Raw genomic sequence first — 20,949 nt, forward strand, 5'->3', positions numbered from 1 at the left:
TTCAATGGAATATGTCTGGTTTTACTGATTGCATTTTTGCCTTTCCTTATTGGTTTAAAAAAAATAGTCTTTTTTCCTAATCCTGGCGTGGGACCTTTGTGATGTATTCATTGTTTTACTGTTTGAAGTGTTGAACAAATACTTTGGGCATTGCTTTGAAGTTCAGCCGGACTGCTCTGTGCCAACCTACCAGAGGGTGAGCGCAGGTCACTTTGGGGTTTGCTTGTGCCTTACCCTGACTAGGACTGTGGTTGCTGCTTGACCAGAGCTCACACCCCAGTCAACCAACAACCCAGTTACTAATAATTAAGTACAGCTGATGGCAGACTTTGTATTGCATAAATGCTATTGAGAGAAAGGTCATAGTACTTGAAATGTATGGCTAAACCTAACTAAGAAAATTAGACAAATGCAAATGGGAACTTGCTAGGTACAAACATGTCCATCCAATCCAATGTTTCATGTCATTTTCTCACAATTGCAGCCAGGTGAAATTCATCACCAGGAAATTCGGGTTGGCGTTAATGTCTCCTGTTGGAGATCAATTTACTTGCCATGCATTGCTTTTCATGGCGCCTGTACAGGCATCTGTCATGGTCTCTTAAAGCATAATTTGTTCAAGTGCTACAACGACAGGGCAACCAACCTTGTTTTGATTTAGTGGATCGTTTCTTAATCTTTGTTTGTTCTTTTGCAATTTACTGGGCATCATCTTCCCCGTTCTGAAGTCGAAACTACTGAGATCCACGGTGTTTCCCAGGTATCTCGACAACTGGGGCTTGCTTCTGAACTTCTTCCCACTAGGACTAAAAAGAAAAAAAAAGATTTTAATACAGTAGTATTACCAAGACTCCACAACATTCTGTAAGTTCTTGGCATCGAGTCAGTGTTTGGCAGTCTCAACATAAAACTACAGGGAGAAAAATACTTCTTGAATAATTTCTGAAAATTCGGGAACACGGGGTTTAGAAAGTGAACATGTAGGACTAACCCTTGGAAAGGGTTGTCAAGTAACAATCTCAATTTTAGCCAGACAGCATATTTCCCACCCGAAACCCATGCCTCGACTCTCGAACAATGCAACTTATATTGCCCTACCATTCCAATTCAGATACTGCAGTAGAACTCCTTTTCAGCCGGCCTCAGAACCCCACCCAAAACACAGAACGAATGACCAAGCACCAGTATCCTTGGAGCAGCTAGAAACAGAGAAATGACTAGGGCCATCCAGTGAATGATGTCACAATAGATCTCAGAAGCCCAGCTGACATTAAAAACAATGAATTATTGGTGCCTTTTCATGCACATTGGCTTTACATTTAACAAATAATCAGAGGACAAGAACTGCTTGTCATGTCTACAGTGTTGTAGAGGTTACCACCAAAGAATTGTGTGGTGCACAGCAAGATAAGCCACGGCCCAGAACGGATAAACCTCTGCTCATTAAGGTAGGACGAGCAGACACTGGTTGACTGGGTATGCTAATACTTCACATTGCTGGTATTTAGAACTACTCCTAAATCCCTATTCCCAATTCATTTTTCTAGCAGCAGAGTATAAATTCAGGAGTCATGTGATGCTTCAAATCGTATTGGGACACAACAGTAAACAGATATTATATTCTTGAAACATAGCGAAAACCACAGGCGGAGCCTGGTTGTTTGAAGCAGAGCTAGATGTACAATGATCAGCTGCCACATCACCACAACATCCACATGGGCTTATCATTTTCATAATAATACAATGAGAACATAATTTAAAGATTTTAAATATTTGATCATAATATCAGTCCCTCGTGGGTACTACAAAGACACACAGACTAACAAAATCAGATGGCTGATTAGTGAGTGGTCATCGTAATCCATCGAAGAGATGGACTAACTTTGCTTCCACCCCATGCCCCCACCCCTGTTATCCAATTCACCATTCATTATAAATCACTAAAGTCTATTTAGAGCCAAGCAATAAAGCTTGCAATTTGATTTAAATTAAGAATTTAAGGGCAATAGTCTAAGGTGTGTTTTATACCTTAGTCATTGTTATGCTTTGAATGACGTAGGTGTCTCTCGAGTTTTGCCATGCTGAAGCTGAGGAACATTTCTAATACTGTTCTTCTATACAATTAATACACATACCCTTGAATGAGAAGTAAACAATAGCTGTTTGGTCATTTAAACTTCATCTATTCGCTACCTATAAATTTCCAGTGAGACAACTATACCTGCATGTTTTATATACATCAAAGTCCATTACGGATTATATTATTATTGCATTTCTCAATCAGTTCATTGCATAAAATAACAGATCAAGATGTGTAATCGAAGGTGCAGCTCTCTACCTTTGTGCACCTAGTCAATCAATGTAGGTCTATTCACGGACTCATAATAAACAATTCAACCTTAATCCTCTAAAGGGAATCCAATGTTGAATTTCTTGCCCGTTTGAGTTATTTGCTTAGTATAAGCAATTAAAAGTATTTAAGAAAAATAAGGCTAGAAAAATGTGTTGTTAATCAAAAGAATATTGTGGTTATGGATGAGGCAGAGCTTCTAGAGTAGGTCGTCCAGAAGGGCTTGCTTCTATACCCCTACAGATGGGAAAACTAATCTTTTTTGCTCAAATAAGGGCCCATACCACTTAGGAGCCCATGGAGTTTTCTAATCGAACCAAGTTTACCATTTAAAACCCTTAAGCCCTCATTCAATTCCCTCTCCCTCCTCTGAAACTTTTCCTTCATAGTTATGAACTACAGATGAATCTGAAAATCCAAGACCTACTTTGAAAGGATGCCATGATCAAAACACCTTTGTGGTCTAAGGTTTCATCAGCACTGACTTTCTCTTCAAAAAGAATACCAGCATGCGTCCAGGAATTGGTCTACTCCGGCTTCTAAATGGAGGGCAGCAACCTTTGAAACACCTTGTTATTGGGAAACTGAATTGTCAGGGTAGACTAAGACAGGTACATCACAAGCCCCATTTTGCCGCATCATCAGTCTCTTCTAACAGTCCCCTGGCTTAGCAGACAAAAAGTATACACTAGACTTCCTTTTAGTACCTCAATGTTTCGCAAAGTCAATGCACTGCTTTGTAACCGGTTTAATGTACTCTGTGAAGGAACATCTTATTGTCTATCTGAACTATATTCTCATTGTGGCCCTATCCTATAAAACGTCCTTCCTTCACATCAATCCAGCAACCAACTTCTTTCAGGGAGTGGGCTTGGTGATCAACTACATTGTTTACAACCGTTCCTTCTCAGAAGTTACACTTCTTGAGTTACTTGGTCAATAGTGCCACATGCCAGTTTAGTCTGTCTGACCTTACACGTTGCTAAATCAAGAAGACTTTCAGAAACCCTCAGGACCTTCTCATTATTTTTGTAAAACAGAGCTGGCTCAAATACTGAGTCTTCCTTGGTCATTGATCCACTTTGAGGTATCAAGCTCTTCTAAATGTTCAGGAAGATATTTTCTGGTGGTTGTCCTATAATCTGACCAAGAATGGCAGTACAATTTTTATAGCATCTCCAGTTCTTTTTGTTTTGTTTTTTACTGTGACAGAGGCCAGTAAGGATGTGTGTCAGCATCACTTAAGCAATGTATGCAAAGTGAACCTTTCAATAGAGTTGTATACATAAGAAAGCCCAGGATCTCTTTGCTGGATCTAATACCAAAGCTTGATCTTGGACAGTGTAGGTTGTAGCATCCTTCTTCAAAGAGAAAATAAGCTGTGACTATGCTAATGGCCTAGCCCTCCTCAGCTTCAAAATACTTGCAGATACGAAGAGAAAAATGTGGCACCAATACCTAGACAAACCTATCTTTCCAAGCAGAACATTATGTTTTGATTTCAAGACCCTAGTTGCCAGCTCACATACTCACTTTTTTCAAGACAGCTGGTCCAACAGATTCCTCAAGACCTCTCTCAAGTGGGTGCCTCATAGTGTCAATGTGATAGTCTTGAGACTTAAGACAGCACATGGATACTGAGACTGCAACTTTTGGGAGGGAAAGAGGAAGCGAGAGAAATACAGACACATTCTTCCTTTCTTCTAGGATAAGAGGGTTTCTGAATGTGCCGTTCATATATTCCTTTTGGTCATCTCAGGAATGACTTTCCACTCCTTCAGATGGAGCTATTCGCCTTCACATCAGTCTTCTCCTCTCCCTGACAATTCTAATGGGTCTGACAGAGGAAGCCTATTCTCACCTCTCAAAAGACATGTAAACTGGTGGTCTGGAAGAATTCTGGTATTCATGATTTAAGCAAGAAATGCTATTCCAGTCTGCTGATCTCAATTCTCAAGGCCTACCTGGAAAAGTTAGGTGCTGTCAATCAGCTTGGATATGCTGCTGTAGGTCAATAAGTCTGGATTCCCATAGAGTAAATTACTGAAGATGCGGTTTTGTGAACATCTTTACTGACAGCAAGGTTTAACCTTCCATCAAATCTAGATTTTCATTCGTCACCACTCATCTTTTGATCAATGTCAGTCCAACATGGATAACATCCTTGATCTGCTTCTTCATTAACCGCACACTTGCTGCAACCACCTCCCCTCCTGTACAACTCCCATTAGGGTGTTAATTTTGTTCCATCGCTACTGACTAGCTGGTCTTCAAATAAAGTTTTGGATCTCAAAAGACTGCCTAGCAAACTGCCAGCTCTACTTTGTCCTAGTACACAGTCCCTGCAAAAGCTAGATCCTTCACTTCAGATGGTTAGAGTTTTCCTTGCCAGATGTTCAAAATGTTTTTTTAACCCAGCCTTGTGTTTTCTTCAATGCCTCAATATTCATGAGTAGAGGAAGTTTTGCCCCTTGCTGGTCTCCTTCAGAAACACTTTAAAAGGAGTTTTTGGAGGCGACCATAGCTCAGTGGTTGTAAGCAATCTTTCAAATGACTGCAGTGGATTTAGGTCACCGCCGTGCACTCTCTGGTCACAGCTCTACTGCTTTTAAAACTCTTATGCGGTAGCTAAAAAGTCTTACTTAGCAATGCTGATTGGTCCTGCACGAATGCCTTTATTATTTTTTATTTTAAACCTATAAAGCACTTCTGCGCATGTTGTTGCTAGGCTTTGAACTTGTACAATGTTAGCACCCATGCCTCAAAGTACAATGCATATTTGCCCCTCCATGGGGTGGAAATCATATTTTTAATAAAGACATGTAAGCCAATAATACCTCCCTATTTTTTGTTACCCACCCCCATTATTCGGCATCTTGTCTCCTCATTCACAGTTAATTCAGCTTAACTCCACCTGGGCAGGAATTCTGTTGGCTGATGTTCTCCTGATGTCCTGTTAGACTGGTTGGCCATCCTTCCAGCTTCCTCACAGCAAGAAATAAATAAAGAGAAACCTAGTGTGGTAGACTTCATGCTGACCTAGTGTGTTTATGATGTCATTATCTTTATGACATTTTTCATATTGGAATGTTGAAGCTCACAGAGTTTGCATTAAAGACACAGGGATATTATTAACCTACACATCTTTCTAAAAGTATCATTTCCTATCCAAGGTGGCACAAATCTACATTTTTCACATCTTAATTTCTCATTCAGTATAAGATCAACGTCTGGGGGAATTCCAGGCTGTACTCCATGAAGATAAATGAACAGAAATAAACATGACTAAAACAGCACTGCCCAACAACTGTACAGTTTTAGCTTTACATCATAAATACCCATATATCAACTATCCATCAATTATTCATATATAATTTTTCTAATAAGTTACATGATTAAAAAAAATAGATTTAAAACATTTAAAGCATTTAAAAACAATTCTATGGGAAGCTGCAGATCGAGTTTATCAGTTATTAAAATCCTTCCAAGCATATCTTCTGAAAGTTTTGAAATAAAGGGCAATTAAAAGGAGCACGTATATATGAGATTTGGAGGCATTACTGGTCATTCAGAATTCTTGGCCTTGAGGAAGTTTTTTATACAAACTCATTGATACAAGGGGGGAAACAACCTAACTGAAGTATGTACATTACTGTAGAGTCCATATCAAGAGATTTAAGGAAATAAGGCAGTATCCCAAGACCTCATCACTGCCTTTTACCATTGCTGTACTTCTTTAAGAGGGTGTTCTGTCTCCAGTAGAGATACTTCTTCCCTAACATAATATTTTAGGTTGAGCCTGGGCAGTGCATGCACTGTTGCAACGTATGCAGTATTGGAGTATGGCTTTAAAGCCCCGCCCACTCTCCGCCCATATTGGTCATTGGCTTGTGTTCTTGTCCTTTGTAAACGCCGGCTTGGGAGTCATTAATAGGCTTGTTAGTCCCTCCTTGTCTTTGTTTGTAACCTCCCATGGCGACTGGCCCTTTTACTTCTGTTGCGACACGGTATGCCTTATTTGGTCTGTAAGCACTCTTTTCTTTAATGGGTTTCTCATACTGCAGGTCCAGCAAGCTTTCCTCACCATGCGCGCTTTCACTTTCAAGCAGCCCAGGACCACGGGGCCGCTTCTTTGAAGTGAAATAGGTCTTGCGTTTAGAAGAGTTTGAGATATTGCCATTGTAAATGACACTAGCTTAAACTCTCGTAAATGCAAGACCTATTGCACTGCAAATATTTGTTCTTTGAGAGTTGACGAGCAATAGAGCTTAGGGAAGTGGTCTTCAAACTTTGTGTGTTTGGGAGGGAGGGGGAATTAGCCCCTCTCAAAAAAAATTACGATTATTCTATCAAACTGCCAATGTTTAAATATGTCTAGACCGATTTTAATATTGCAGTTGAGTTAGGTTACCGTTTTAAAAATGCAATCAAATACAGGATTGCCAAATATACTATTCTGGTCAGGTAGGCCTTACTAATGTGTTAAAATATCCACACTGTGGATATTAAAAATCGGGTTGGGTGATTTGAATAATATTTGGAGCCCCTTCCCTTTTGGCACCTCCTAGTCAGGTTGTAAATGACGAAATATGTAAGCGATGGCCCACTTCGAGCCACTCACACAACTTACCCTCCCCACCCTCGTAAACAAGGCACGGTTATCAGCATAATGGTTCTATTGGCCAGAACCTGGCACCTCCCCGGGATCACTTGTAGGCCCTTTAAGGGGGTCTCCTCCCACTTTGAAGATCCTGCCTTAGGGTCTCAGTCTTGATTCGGAAGGGCTCACAGTCCAAGGGCCCCGCTATTGTGTGGAGTGCCAATCCACCAATGGCAATGGAGCATATCTCCCTCCAAGGCACAGACATGGATTGAATATTTTTGCATTAGGTTGGCTTTTCCTAAGCCTTCGGAGAATCGACTTTGCTGACCCAGTAGTACATTAGTAAATTTCCCACAAGTCACTGTTGAATTCAGGTAAGATCTAGTCATCTGACAACGCCCAGGAGAGGGTGTGGGTTGGAGCGCAGGTGGGGCACATTTAAGAGTTCAAAAGATTGCATGATTCAGCAGGAAAATAAATGTCTTCAAAAAGCTCAGATATGCTATTGGTTCAAGTCCAAAAGTTAAAGATAATTTTAAGTGTTGGAAAAGATCCAACTTATATTTTACTGATGGCAGGGAACGTGCTTGCTCAAACGTGAAAGAGCAATTGATTTCTATAAAATTAAGTAGTAGAAGATATAGAATAAAAAATGAATACATTTTTAAAAAAGTCGAAGGTGGCCTTGGGGCAAAAAGTCAGAAAATACAATTCTAGAACAGGGCATAGGAAGCATCATGGGTGCCAGGGGCTCACATGGACAAGCCTCATACCAAAATCTGTGTTGCGTTAGATTATACACCAGTGTATAAACTAGTTTTGTTTCAAATACTTTATTTTGACAGCCACTGTCATCAATCTATTTGCATTAAACTAGGTCCATATTCTCCGTGTGCGGAGAAAGTTTTCCATTTAATGCCAGACTCCAACAGGGGGGAATGAAGCATAGTATGACCCACAAACGTTTCTTTCGCAGAGCTCTTGGGGCCTCTCCAGCAACCATTCACTGGTCGCTCCCCAAACTCCTCCCCTTATCTGCGCCATTCGCTGAATTCCATGCATAAGCGGTGGACACTCTTGAGGTATTCACTAACAGGCTGTAGTCCTGCCTTACTACACTGATAAATGGGGTGAAAGCAGGGAATTCAAAAGGGGGACCCAGCCCCTCTGAGCTACATTCTGCCAAACAAGCCGGTCTCTGGCACTGGTTCTGCGAGGAGACTGCACCTTGCCACCTCTCATTGCTTCAATGTAGACATCCATTACTATTGATAAAATTACTTGGTTTTCTATCTACAAAGTTTGAACTGACTTTTGTCTAAAATGATCCCTCTGTATCATTGGAGGGGAATTTGACTTTGTACAATGATTTTAATGTTACATAGGTATTGGAGAGAAAGAGGAAATGGGGCATAACTGTGGTAGGCATCGGTTGGGCTGGTATAATGCATACATGCAGTGGGATCTGTATACCCTCAACATAAGCATCATAATGATCTCCATTAGCATTCCTCCAATCAGGAGCCACAGCTACTCTCGGATAAAAATTTGTGGTAAAAAGGACTTCTCCACACACAGAAATGCACTCTCCAAGCCTCAAAACTGATCTGGAATTCTCCCCACAAGGGACGGACCCGTCTTCCATGTGGCACTAATGCTTCAGGAATGCACGCAGGTAAGAGCGCAGATCACTGCTACATTCCAATAGCAAACCCAAACCAGCTTTCAGCTGGGATTCCGTAGCTAAGGGACAGTGGCACCTTTTCACCATCAGGGAAGGGGCTGGCAAAGCCAGACACCGCATAAGTGGCCGCCTCTGCACTGGACCCCTTCCACTAGCATTACTTAAGAATAGGTCTTAGCAGCATCATGAAATGCCAACAGCGGAGAAAGCTTTGGAATACATCTGCACTCATGAGTTTTGATAGAAGAGATTACACTTTGCTACCTCTTGAAATGTAGCTTGCCTGGCCTTCCATTGGGACCAACTTGGGTGGTGGGGGGCTTAACTGCGATGTGACAACCAGCGTTTGAAAGTGTCTGTACTGTAAAATAAAACACAAATATCAGTGTTCGGCTTGAGAGTTAAAACAGCTGTCTCGAAGGCTCTAATTTCTTACCTTCTCAAGTAAGATCAATTGTCATACTGAGACTCGCAGTATACCTTTTTACCCGCAACAAATCTAAAAAAAATAATTCCAGCAAAAGTAAAATCCCATCAAACTGGCTAAGGGAATGAATTATGCAACACTTTGGAGACTAGATCCACAGTACTTTTTCGAACCATTGAGAGCTTAATGCTCTTGCTAGTTTTATGTGACTTTAGGGACAGTGGGAGGAACACGCTGCTGCTTAATAGCCTGTCTCAATGCCTGATATTTTCATCTACACCAACTGGTGCAAATACTTGGTGTCTTGACAAATATAAACACTCCAATAGAAAAACTGATTTTGCTTCCAGGCACGGGCACCAACAGAATTTGTATCTGCAAGTAAAGAATTAAGAAAAGTTTTTTCAGAATTTCACCTCCAAACAGCTTTGATTATTTCATATTCCAAAGCCCCTTGTCCGAAGATGGAAATGATTTTAACATTAAACGACCTGGGGGGGTCCGGAGTCGCTCCCACCTCGTACTTTATTATGTATTCATTACTAGATTTATAAATGCAGGTTTGTTTTCTAGACTGATGAAAGCTTTTTGAAACCAGCCTGCAAAAAGCTATATGCAGTTTTATTAGTGCAGCATTTTTTTGGTATTCTTGGTGGAACACTGGCAAAAATGTAACGGCATCATGGGTGTTCAACGCGGATTTACGAGGTGGGGGAATAACAACAAATTGTAAAAATAGTGCCATTCAGAATTCATCTAAAAGAGAATTAGTCAGTGGCTAGTCAAAAGCTCTGGCATAACTCATGTCATCACTACTTTGGACACCAGTGCATTATGTCAGGGCAACAATTGCCAAGTATTACCCCTCTATGCAAAATGTGAATGTAGGAGCGAGTGTGCAAGGGGTGTAGATATGAGCAAGTGCACAAGCGAGTGTGGGAGCGAGTGAGTCTGAGCAAGGACCCTCATTCCCAAAGATGTTGACCTGTGCATGTGCCGGCTATGTATATGGCTTAGCAGGGGGAGGTGTAAGACTTCAGACAGTATATGCTAAATGGCATACCAGCGATCACTAGTGGGGTGAGAATACTAGCAAGCCCAGGTCTTGCGTGATCCCACATACGCAGGAATCTGGGATCACTGCAGTAGGCATGTTCTTCTTTCATTGTGGTTGCACGGATTCAGTAATGGAACACTACATGCGACAGTCCTGTGCCTACCTCTATTTTCCTTTGCCGCCAGTAAAGTGAAAAGGGTGCCACTTAAAAAAAAAATGTATCATAATTAAGCACACTATCTTGCAGATTATTCAACACACAGAACTTCAGTCGCCCTATGGCAACTGGATTAGTTATTTAAGGTAGCCCAACACCGAAGAAGACACATTGCGAACTAAAAATCATAATAGCTACTTCATTGCCGGTAAGATGTGTTTGGTTGTTCGGCCGAGTGTGTGAAAGACCATGTATAAATGTTTGGAAGGGTGAATGAACGAGGTGACAGATGCATGAATGACTAAATGCATGACTAATGGGTGAGAGCATGGATGAATGGCTAGAACGTTCGACCTCGGACCTGGGGAACTGAGTTCGAGTCTCGGTAACGACGCTGAACATCCTGTGATTCTGGACAAATCACTTAGTCTCCCCGTGCCTAACAAAAATGAATGTGTCCTCATGTAACGTAACTGGTGCTATGTAAAACGCTCCGATACCCAATACGGTTGCTGGTCAAGTTTGCGCTATATAAAACTCTGCACAAAAAAAAGGATTGTGTGTATGGATAAAAGCAGTCAGGATACAACAATATTATAGGTTGACGGGTCAAAAGAAGGGACAATTAAGGCAAAGCCAGAACTTAGTAATATTTCACCAGTGCGAGCCTCACATAAGGTACGAACACCAATGAACCTATAATACACAAACAATGACCTCCATTATGCCGGTGAAAGAATTATGCATGAGTGACCATCTCATCATTGGTGTCCAGAGTATGCCAAGAATTTTCATATGCCTTGGCCAATACTGTGCCTGTGGTAAGCACAAACATTCCACTGATGCGCACATTTTGACAATAATTCCCACCATTATGCAAACATTAACCATCATTAATGCTAGATCCAGCATCATGCCAAAAGTGATAACCATCATGTCATCGGTGTATAACCATATGCAAAGTAATATCACCATTATTCTAGCACCTCCATTACGCTACAAGTGGATAACCTCAAGCCACAGATGCCCACACTAGGTCAATGGGAATCTCTAATGTCACCTACACGTGTGCAAATAAGGATTGGTAGCCCATCAAAATACAAACACGACCTCAAAGAACATTCTATAACAAACTTTTCTCTCCATCTTAGATGAGGGATTGCCCTCACAGTTCAATAGGCACAGCTGAGCACCGGTTACACTCTTGGAATGCAGAGCTGCTAATGGTCCACAGTGAGGAGCACAGATGAGAGGCAATTACCATGAAGAGGTTCAGTAATCTAGAATGAGTGGGTTTTCCAAAAGGTGGGGAAAGCAGAGTGCATTCTACGTCATTTAAAACTTTTTTTTTAAGCATCCTCAATTTTGACAAGTGTTTGAAGTCGAGAAAAAGTGGAATGCTCGGCCCATTCCGAGCCCTATTTTCTCAGCCATCAATGCCGCTTAAAGGAATAGCACACACCCTCAGGTGAGCTTGGTAACAGGTCAGGTTTGATTTAGAGGCTCCTCAACAGCAGGTTCTTCTACATGGGCCACGTGATGTTTGTACAACAAGGCCATACATGTGTCTTGTGCACAAGTACCATACAGACGAGGCGTGCATATATTCTTTTGTTATACATGCAGGTGATGAATCTTTAAGAGTCGTGCATCAGGATTTATTTTTCAAGTGCTTTGCTAACATTCTGCAGAGACCACCACCTTTTGCATCTCGAGTATTGCTATTTGTGGCTTGGGAGCCAAAGGCTGTACTTGTTATTTCACAAGTGGCCTGTTTGAATGTGTTAGGCGCTTTAAAAAGTGTAATAGATCACATAATTAGATGCTAGAAAATAGAAGTAAATGTGAAACCCAAAATGCTCATTTTTAGGTCTCGGCCTAATCCAGCGCATGCGTTTGACTGGCCGAGACATTTAGTAGCTGCTTTAAAAAGTGCTACCAAAGCGGTGACCAGCTTGCTATCACGCGCACAAGAGCATGTGCGACGTGCACAGCTGGCATTTGGGCTTCATTGATTGCGCACATGCCCTCTCGTACCCCATCCCTTCTCAGACTCCCTTCTCGTTAAGTGCTTCGTTTCGGGGCTCCAGACTCTAGATTTCAAACCACGTTTAGGTAACATACAAAACATTTAATTCGGCCTTTTCTCCATTTTTTTGCATGTCTTTCGGCGGGAGTCCAGGCTAAAAGAGGGCATGGCTGCAACACATTCCTCGCACCGTGAGCTGCTCAGAGTCACCGACTCCCCCGCACCAGCATCAGGTGTGGTCTGCTCAGATAGCATCATGACTACTCACGGTCTTGTCACTGAATTATCTTCAGTACACAGTACAACGCCTGCGCTTCCGGACACACACTTTCAGCGTGGGTACGGCAGCACACATTTTTGTAATATTAGCAACCCAGCCATGGCATTCAGGCGCACACGCATTCTTGGTTCTAACTCAACATGAAATATGTGACCAGTGTAGCTCACCCCATGCCACCTTGGATGCAGTGAATCGCTCCAAGGATTAAGCTAAGCTATCCAATGCTTTCTGGGAGTTGTTGTTTCAATTACCGACACTGGATCCAACTAAACTAGCACACCTCAACAAATTAATAGAACACAAGACCGGGAGTTGAGCACTGCGCTCTTAGCAACAGTCACAATACCACTAAAATTCACAGTTATTTTATTGAGTCTCTATTAATCATTCAATGGGATTCCTTGCCTTCCAGGGAGTCCGCACAAGATCCAGTGCTTAAGCTATTCAGTTTCACAGAGTAGCTCATCCAGTCCGGAGCTTTTTTTGTAGCACACTGGGATTTGTAGTCTTATGAAAGCCACTCTAAAACCATGACCACAAGACCTGGAATTGATGATCTACTCACACATGGAGCAGTTAAATTCCTGAGCTCAGGACACCCCTTTGTATTTTTCCCACACCCTGGTTCTACTGCACTTCCGGGTCTCCACCAAATTATCAACATTCCTTCATTGCCTACAGGGTACATTCGAATCAATCACCGACCACTGCAAGATGGGAACACACGAAGCAACATCACAAAGGGGCATGTGGTCTGTGCCCGCGCTCGGGACAAATACATGCCTGGGTAAAATGGGCCACTACAAATAATAGTGGTTATACTCCGATAAGATGAATTTACAAAATCGTTTATCTAAAAATCCAACCCCAACTGTTGGGGCTCCTTTGGCATCCCACTCCCTCCGAGGAAACCACTTCATAGTCCTTTGCCACAGCTGGAACGCACCTTTGGGCATTCACCCTGCCCCCCTCCCATTTGCGCCTTTAGTCACCGACGCAAGACTGCGCCCTCTAGCGGGCATTAGAGCTGGTTCTCAGTATTTTCATCTGGACCGACAGGCAATCTGCAGCAATATGGCAAGAAGCCTTGTATTTATGGACACAACTTGACACCACACTGACAAAAGTGGGTATCTCAGAGGCATTTAAACGAGATCCCTTTGAGAAAAAGTGTTGCTCTTGCCACCCTGTATCAAAATGGAATGATTTTTTTTTGCACTCTTTATATTGCATTGATACTTATAGAGTCCACTCTATACACTTTGTAAGGTGCAAAGCCATGGCAGGATAACAGATACGAAAAGCCATAGGTGCAGGCTTTGCATGAGCCCATCAGGCTGCTAGACTGTTAGGTGCAAACAGAACAGTGTCTATTGAGTCCTTGGCCTTCTCTTTAGAAGTCGTTATTTAATGGTGTTTTGGTTCAGGTGATTACACCTAAAATGCACTGAGTTGTTGCGTGATAGCCTAGGACCACCTATATACTTTCTGGCATAGAATGAGCGACCTAAAAACACTACTTGCTCTGCAGTCATTTTGTGTATAACTCTTTGTACAAAACACTTTTGGCATTTATGTTGTTGAGCATTTCACCTGTTTCACCTATTTTTGTTTAACGATTTTCAAAGTAAACCCGTTTCTACCAACAACAAGCATTGGCATAGCCAATAGGTCTTGCCTTTGGGAACTTATAAGTGTTTCGATATCTAGCACAATATCCTCGGTGCAACAACTTTAAGTGCTGCATGGCTAAGCACTTATAAGGTCACAAAGGCGAGACCTATTGGCTAAGCCAATGCTTGTTTTCCTTCTGTCAGTTGGGTGGGGGAGAATAAACAGACGGGTGGGAGTAGAAGAAGAAACGGTTATGGGAGGAGAAGAAACCGGTGGGGAGGGGGAAAAGCAAAAAAAAAAATTGCTATGAAGTGGCCAGTGTTGGCCATGTCAAAGCTCTTTTTTAGGTCGAGGAGGCTTGAACCCGCCCCTCTTCTCTATTGGCTGGCTTCCTAAACAAAGGCCAGCCATTGGAGGAGAGGGGCGTCACTCGGTTAAAGCCCAGTCTTTTTCGGATTCGGGGGCATGTTTTTTAGGTTCTTTCTATCTGTGACGTGATCCGTCACTCATACCTAAAAACACACCCCAAAATGCGAAAAGGACCGTGCTTTCTCCGAGGCATTTCTGCTTTGCCTCGGAGAAACATGGTGGTGGTTTCCGGAGCTGCTCGGCTCCTCTGGCGTCCCACCCCTTCCCTCTGCCCGCAGCTCTCCTCCGTCCCGCTCTCGTCCCCCCTTCCCTCCGCCCACAGCTCTCCTTCTTCCTGCTCTCGCCCCCCCTTCCCTCCGCCCACAGCTCTCCTTCGTCCTGCTCTCGCCCCCCTTCCCTCCGCCCGCAGCACTCCTTAGTCCCGCTCTCGCCCCCCTTCCCTCTGTCCGCAGCTCTCCTTGCCCCGCTCTCGCCCCCCCTTCCCTCTGCCCGCAGCTCTCCTTCGTCCCGCTCTCGCCCCCCTTCCCTCTGCCTGCAGCTCTCCTTCGTCCCGCTCTCGCCCCCCCCATGCAGATTTTCTACATACATTTGGGATGCACTCCTGTGCATTTAGAAACTTCAGCCCGCGCTGCAAGGGATCTTACAACAAGTAGATGTGTTATCTCGAAGGCGTTTTGAATTGCCATCTGTAGATATCGCGTTGAGTTTTTGTTCAGTTTTGTGAAAGGTAAGTTGTTTAATATACAAGTCAGCTTCTGTATTCCAAATGTTGTGTCGGAGAAAGGAAGGCTTTTCCTGCTGCTGACAGTATGCATGTGAGATGCGAGCCTGAACCTCCCCCTGCACGTAAACATGTTCACCTGAGCCAAAGTGCAGAAAAACATGATTTTTCTCTTTTTGGAATAAATCCAGAGATTAGGAATATTGTGCTCCCGTCTGTAAACAGATTTGCCTAAAGGCCTCTCTGAAAGCGGACATATACATTTGGGAGAGGGGGTGGGGGAGTTCTTTATCGCTGCAGCAAACGGCAACTTTTGCAGGTAGGAAAAAAAGATGGTGTTTAGTTTCTTCTCCCTGCATGTCAGTCTCTCCGTCTTCAGCAATCGTTCTCCGGGGAGGAGTTTATTTACCTCGCTTGCTACCGGGCTGTCCTTATCCATTCCGTGTGTTTATTATTAGAGATAAAAGAAATAAGTGATCCAAGGCTTGTCAAGCGCACGGTCGTGACTGCAGCATGCGGAAGTCGAGGGGAAGCAAATGGTGTCTGTGATAACATTTTCAGGGACCGTCTGTCACCTTAGAAGTCAGAGGTGCCCTGTTTGTTTTAAATCCATAGTTGGGACGTTTATAGGTAAGTGCTGAGCAGATCTACGTATGTATTTGTGAATGGAGTGTTGTGCTTGGAGATGGGATTGTTTTTTTTCCTTAACTATGGAGTCTCAGTAGACATAGGAATGATTCAGGAGTGTCCTGCCCTGAAATCCCTCTTAGAAAGGACATCTGGTCTCCCAACCTTCGGTCCTTCAGTTTATGTAACACTCTGGCGTGTTTCATATCGTCGACGTTGACTCATGGACTGCGGAATACCTGTGACTGCTAATAAAGGAAATTCTGCACTCCAGCTATTTCGAAATAATATAGAGGAGATCCCAGAGGCTACCCCACTCTAGGATAAATTACTAGCAGAGCCCATGGATAGTAATTCAATTTTACTCACATATCGAAAACTAATTAACAATTCACCAGGCGCATTGAAGCAACTACTCATGCGCTGGCAGGCTGATGTCGGCGACTTAGAGGAGGAGGATTGGGGTGATGCGCTGGCCTCTCCACAGTAGGGGGACATTCTGTCATTATTGCGCTTGATTCAACTGAAAGTGCTTCATCAATCCTATATTACATGCACAACATTAGTAAAGATGGGCCGTGGTTGTTCAGCACACTGTCGGCAGCTATGTGGCAGGACAGGCACGTTTTATCACATACTTTGAGAGTGTCCCTTGATCCAGAGGTATTGGGAGGTGGTCAATGGGGCGATGGAAGAAGTATGCGGGGCTGTCATAGTACTATCTCCCAAAACATGCCTACTGAATATATGGGATGCCACGGATCTCACCTGCATGGAACAACTCTGGGAATCCACCAGCTTTATGCTGGCCAAGCGTAACATTGCCCGCAAATTTAGGGTCTCTGAGCAACCAACGATAATTGATTGGGAACGAGACAAAGACTGGTGCCTGCTGGCTGAACGAGAGGTCTGTATAAAGAGGAGATGCCCCAAAAAGTGGGACAAGATATGGGGGAAATGGAACGTACATCGAGGCAATATCTGCACCTCCCCATCAGTACAAGGACATGGATTGGAAATGTCAAGTCAGATGATGACCCTTAGACGAGAGAGGGGAATGGGAGGATACATGAAGAGGTTGCATGATGGAATATAATCAACTGTTCATGATCTGTTGTGATGCATGGTCATGTTGTTTAGGTCATAACAAATGCCAATAAAAACTTTTTTTTTTAAAAGAATAGTGACAATATTACTTGGGTGGACTAGCATCCACCTCAACTAATATCCACATACTACCCCTGTACTACTATTACTCCACAGCACAGATGCACAAACATGTAATACAAAAATAGAACCAAGTGCACAAGAAACGAAAAGTGCTTTTAGCCGATATTATACTGGCAATATTATAATATACCTGGCTCTGTTTTATTGGCGCAATCTGCTTTATCACATCTGGACTTGTCCTGATTATGTCAAATTCAGGTAGTCAGTAGACCGCACCATTTTTATACTGTGGAGACTAAGTGCGGGAGGCCTTGCAAACACCACACCAAAGTGGACATTGAAGCTCAGATTTCACATCTAGTCAAACCTGAAGGTTCCAAGAACTTTTAAAATCATGGAAACTAGTTTCTCTTTATCACATAACTCAGACTCCCAGATCCATCAAAAGAATCAAGTGTTGAGTACAAGGGTAATAACAGGATACTCTTCAAAAATGAACACTCTGACCCTTATTGAAGTGGCCTCTTGATTACAATGGGGCCGGCAATTTTATTACCAACCCCATACATTATGAGCTCTTCAAGAAACACCTTCGATCTTTCAGTTTCACCTTGATGTTTCGGCAGCTCAAAATTGTAAAATAAGAAATTCTCAGTGGAATCAGACCCAGAATTAAGTATTTCCTTGGAAAACTCCTAACTTCTTAGAAGAACTTCTTCCTGCCAAATCCCGCACTCACAGCCTGGAGGTATTGGTAACTATACTTAAAAGTCTCCTCTCTTTGGACATCCACGCTCCTTCAGACGTGTATATCCATCCAGTGCCTGCCTGTAGCTCAACCCAACCAAAGAGAACTCCTGTTTGTCAAGAACAATAAACAAGATACAGTACAAACACACACACACACTACAAACTAGAGCAAGATTAGCGTAAATCTGAACTCCAGGATCACTTGGAAGGCAGTTTCAATCAAGGTAAAGAGGATCTGGCTGATTACAAAACAGCAGATGCTCTTAAATTTAATATCTGATCTTCGCAAAGGTCTTGTATTGGAGTACATTTCTGGGCTTATTGAAACTTTTTTCTCAAAGTGATCCTGAAGCATGTGTGGTCGGAGATTCTTTTAGGGTTCTGAAGTGTTCATTGCCTGCAGTGCGGTGATCAGAGTCCTGGATTGACCTCGACACTACCAGTTTTTCCTGGACTGCCCTACATCCTGTCAGTTTTAATCAAAACTGATACATTTCCCGGGTTTCGGGAGAGGGGCGGTTAACGAGTACATTAGATTAAAAAATAAATAAAGGGGGGCGTGGCCAAGATGGCGGGCTGAGAGGACGCTCTTGCCGTGAGCTCCCGAGCCCCTGGAAAACCTGCACCTTTCTACGCCGCTGATCTCCCCCGGATCGAGCGGAAAACGCACCCAGTGTTCCCCGTGGTGGTGTGGAGCAGCCCGCAGCCCTCAGTCTCCTTGCTGCTGCGGAGGCGCTTGAGCGCCGGCCGCGGCGAGGGCCGCCGGAGGAATCGCCGGACGACCCGAGGACCCCTCGATCGCGGGGCCTCGGTAACCCAACGAGGGGAGCCGGTAGCGCGGAGTGGACCAGCGGATTGCGGGCGTCTCGACACCACGACCGTCCCCGCGGTGGACTGGGCCGACCTTCCTCGGCGGAGCGGAGCCGCATTAGCGGGGAGAGCGGAGGCGGAGCCGACAGGAAGCAGCTACGCAAGCCCGGGTATCAGGTAGGCCGCGAGGCCTGCACCACGTGGCCCGGCCCTGAGCCCCACCTTTAACCACTGCCAGGCGCTGCCAGGCCCTCCGGCACCCACGGTCACCTTCGCGGCCCACGAGACCTAACCACTCTCCGGACCCAACTGCTGCACGACTGGCCCCCAGCTATGTGATAATCGAGCGGATCAGTGGGGAAGGACTGCTGCGATCCCCGAGAACGGGCCTAGCCGGAATCGCCGGATGTGGTGTTCTGGGGCGATCACTGGAAGGACTGTCCAGTAGTGCCCTCTTTGTACCGGCAGACCCCGACTTCAGCCTTGGGCGGTGCGAAACAGCACGTACATAGTCCGGGAGACGAGATTACGCCACACCGGCGCTGGTTCCCCGGGCCGTGGCGGACGGCCATCTTGGACGGGAGCGGAGTGATTGCATCGACCTCTAGGAGCAGCCCTCGCTCACGGCGATCGGGGGCACCTCACTGGGAGTGGACCCACATCGGCACGAGCAGTGTGGATTGCCACCTACTGCTGCACTGCTGCCCCGGTCTGTATCGCCTCCTCGCCACAGCGCGTGGGCTTTTGTGATCCCCCCCCCTCCGCGATGTCGAACGCCAGGGGACCGAAGCAGGGTGACCGGACTTTGCCGGACATGCTGGGAAGAGGCGCACCGAGGCAAGACAGGAACCAACCAGCTCCGAGCCCCCCGTCTAGTTCTCGGGGCGCAGAAGGCGGGGAGCCCCCGGTGACTAGATCATTCCCGGAGTCCCTGTTCAGCTCCTTGAGGGAGGACTTTCAGGCCTTGAAGCAAGAGGTGGCCAGGGAGGTCCGGGAAGTCCGGAGAGAGGTGGACTCCCTGGGAGAACGAGAGAACACGGTGGAGGCGACTGGCCACTCCAGGGACGAGGAAATCACCCACTTGCAACAGGAGGTCCTGAGGCTGAGGGACCAGCAGATCGACCTACAGGCCCATGCCGAAGACCTGGAAAACAGGTCCAGACGGAACAACATAAGGGTCCGAGGAGTTACATCCAACGAGGAGGGTGAAGACGCAGCCACCTACTTAGGAGCCCTGTTCCGTGAAATCCTGGGAGAATCGGAAGACTTTCCAATTCGGATCGACAGAGCGCCCAGAGTTGGTCGGCCTCGCAGGGCCTCAGCGCCTCCTCCGGACATCTTAGCCTTCTTGCCAGATTTTCCCTTGAAGGAGCGGATTCTTCATGAGGCACGATGACAACAGCCTTTCCGCTTCAGAGATCACCCGGTGGCTCTCTACCAGGACCTGTCCGCAATAACACTGCAGAAACGGAAGGCCTTTAAAATTGCTATGGACTTCTTGAGGGAACATGGCACACAGTACTCGTGGGGGCACCCCTTCCGGCTCATCTTTCGCTGGAATGGAACTTTGCACCAGCTCCAGTCCCTCCAGGATGTATGCGGAGTGCTGGGAATCACTGCATCGGACACGGACACCCCGGCGCCTCGTCGCAGGCGGAGCACGCGAGATGGCTGGCAGTTAGTCCGGGAACGGCGATCCCCACCGCCCGCGAGACCTGACTCGCCTACAATTCGGGCAGAAATGTCCAGCGCCATACAAGAGGCATCCAGGACTACGCGAATGGCGATGTGGCCTTGACGGCCTGAACATGCTCCGGGGGGAGTCAGCAGTAGCCTATCTTCATCGCAGGTGCGGGGGTTCCGGGGGTGGGAGGTGGCGGGGGTGATGGAGGTGGTGACTGGACATCCACTTGAACAACTTTCCACGGCCTTGTCCGTTGAGGACCGGACTGGGACAATGACGTACTCTGAATGGTTTGGGGTGAGGGGGGTGGGCAGGGGAGTTGAATGAGTGAGTTTGGGGTTTGGGGGTTCAATGGGCAGCGGGGGAGAAGGGGGGTGTGTGGGGTTCCAGGGAGGGGGTTCTCACAGTTGGGGGTTTGGGGGTTCGGGGACTGTACTGTGCTACGGGGTGGTTTGCTTTCACTGTGTGCTGTGGTCGCTAGCTGTTGCCTTTGAGTTTAGTCCGGTGGGCCATGCCCGCCTTGGTGAGCGTTTCTGGTATTCCCCTCACTGATGGCCCTTAAGATTGTTACCTTGAATGTGAAGGGGCTGAATAACCCGGTTAAGCGGAAGGCTGTA

At 45.2% G+C, this 20,949-nt stretch overlaps 1 protein-coding gene across 3 annotated transcripts in view; it reads right to left on the minus strand.

Annotated features, from left to right (window-relative positions):
* MBD2 (methyl-CpG binding domain protein 2) overlaps window positions 1-20,949 on the minus strand; it is a 280,522-nt gene that overhangs the window by 167,574 nt on the left and 91,999 nt on the right. For all 3 annotated transcript variants that reach the window (XM_086960397.1, XM_086960398.1, XM_086960400.1), the window contains exon 2: window positions 647-806. In XM_086960397.1, the coding sequence (XP_086816523.1) occupies window positions 647-806 (160 nt within the window). The remainder of the gene's footprint in view (window positions 1-646; window positions 807-20,949) is intronic.

The sequence above is a fragment of the Lissotriton vulgaris genome, chromosome 3_1, assembly GCF_964263255.1.
Source record: "Lissotriton vulgaris chromosome 3_1, aLisVul1.2, whole genome shotgun sequence".
In the NCBI taxonomy this organism is placed as follows: domain Eukaryota; kingdom Metazoa; phylum Chordata; class Amphibia; order Caudata; family Salamandridae; genus Lissotriton; species Lissotriton vulgaris.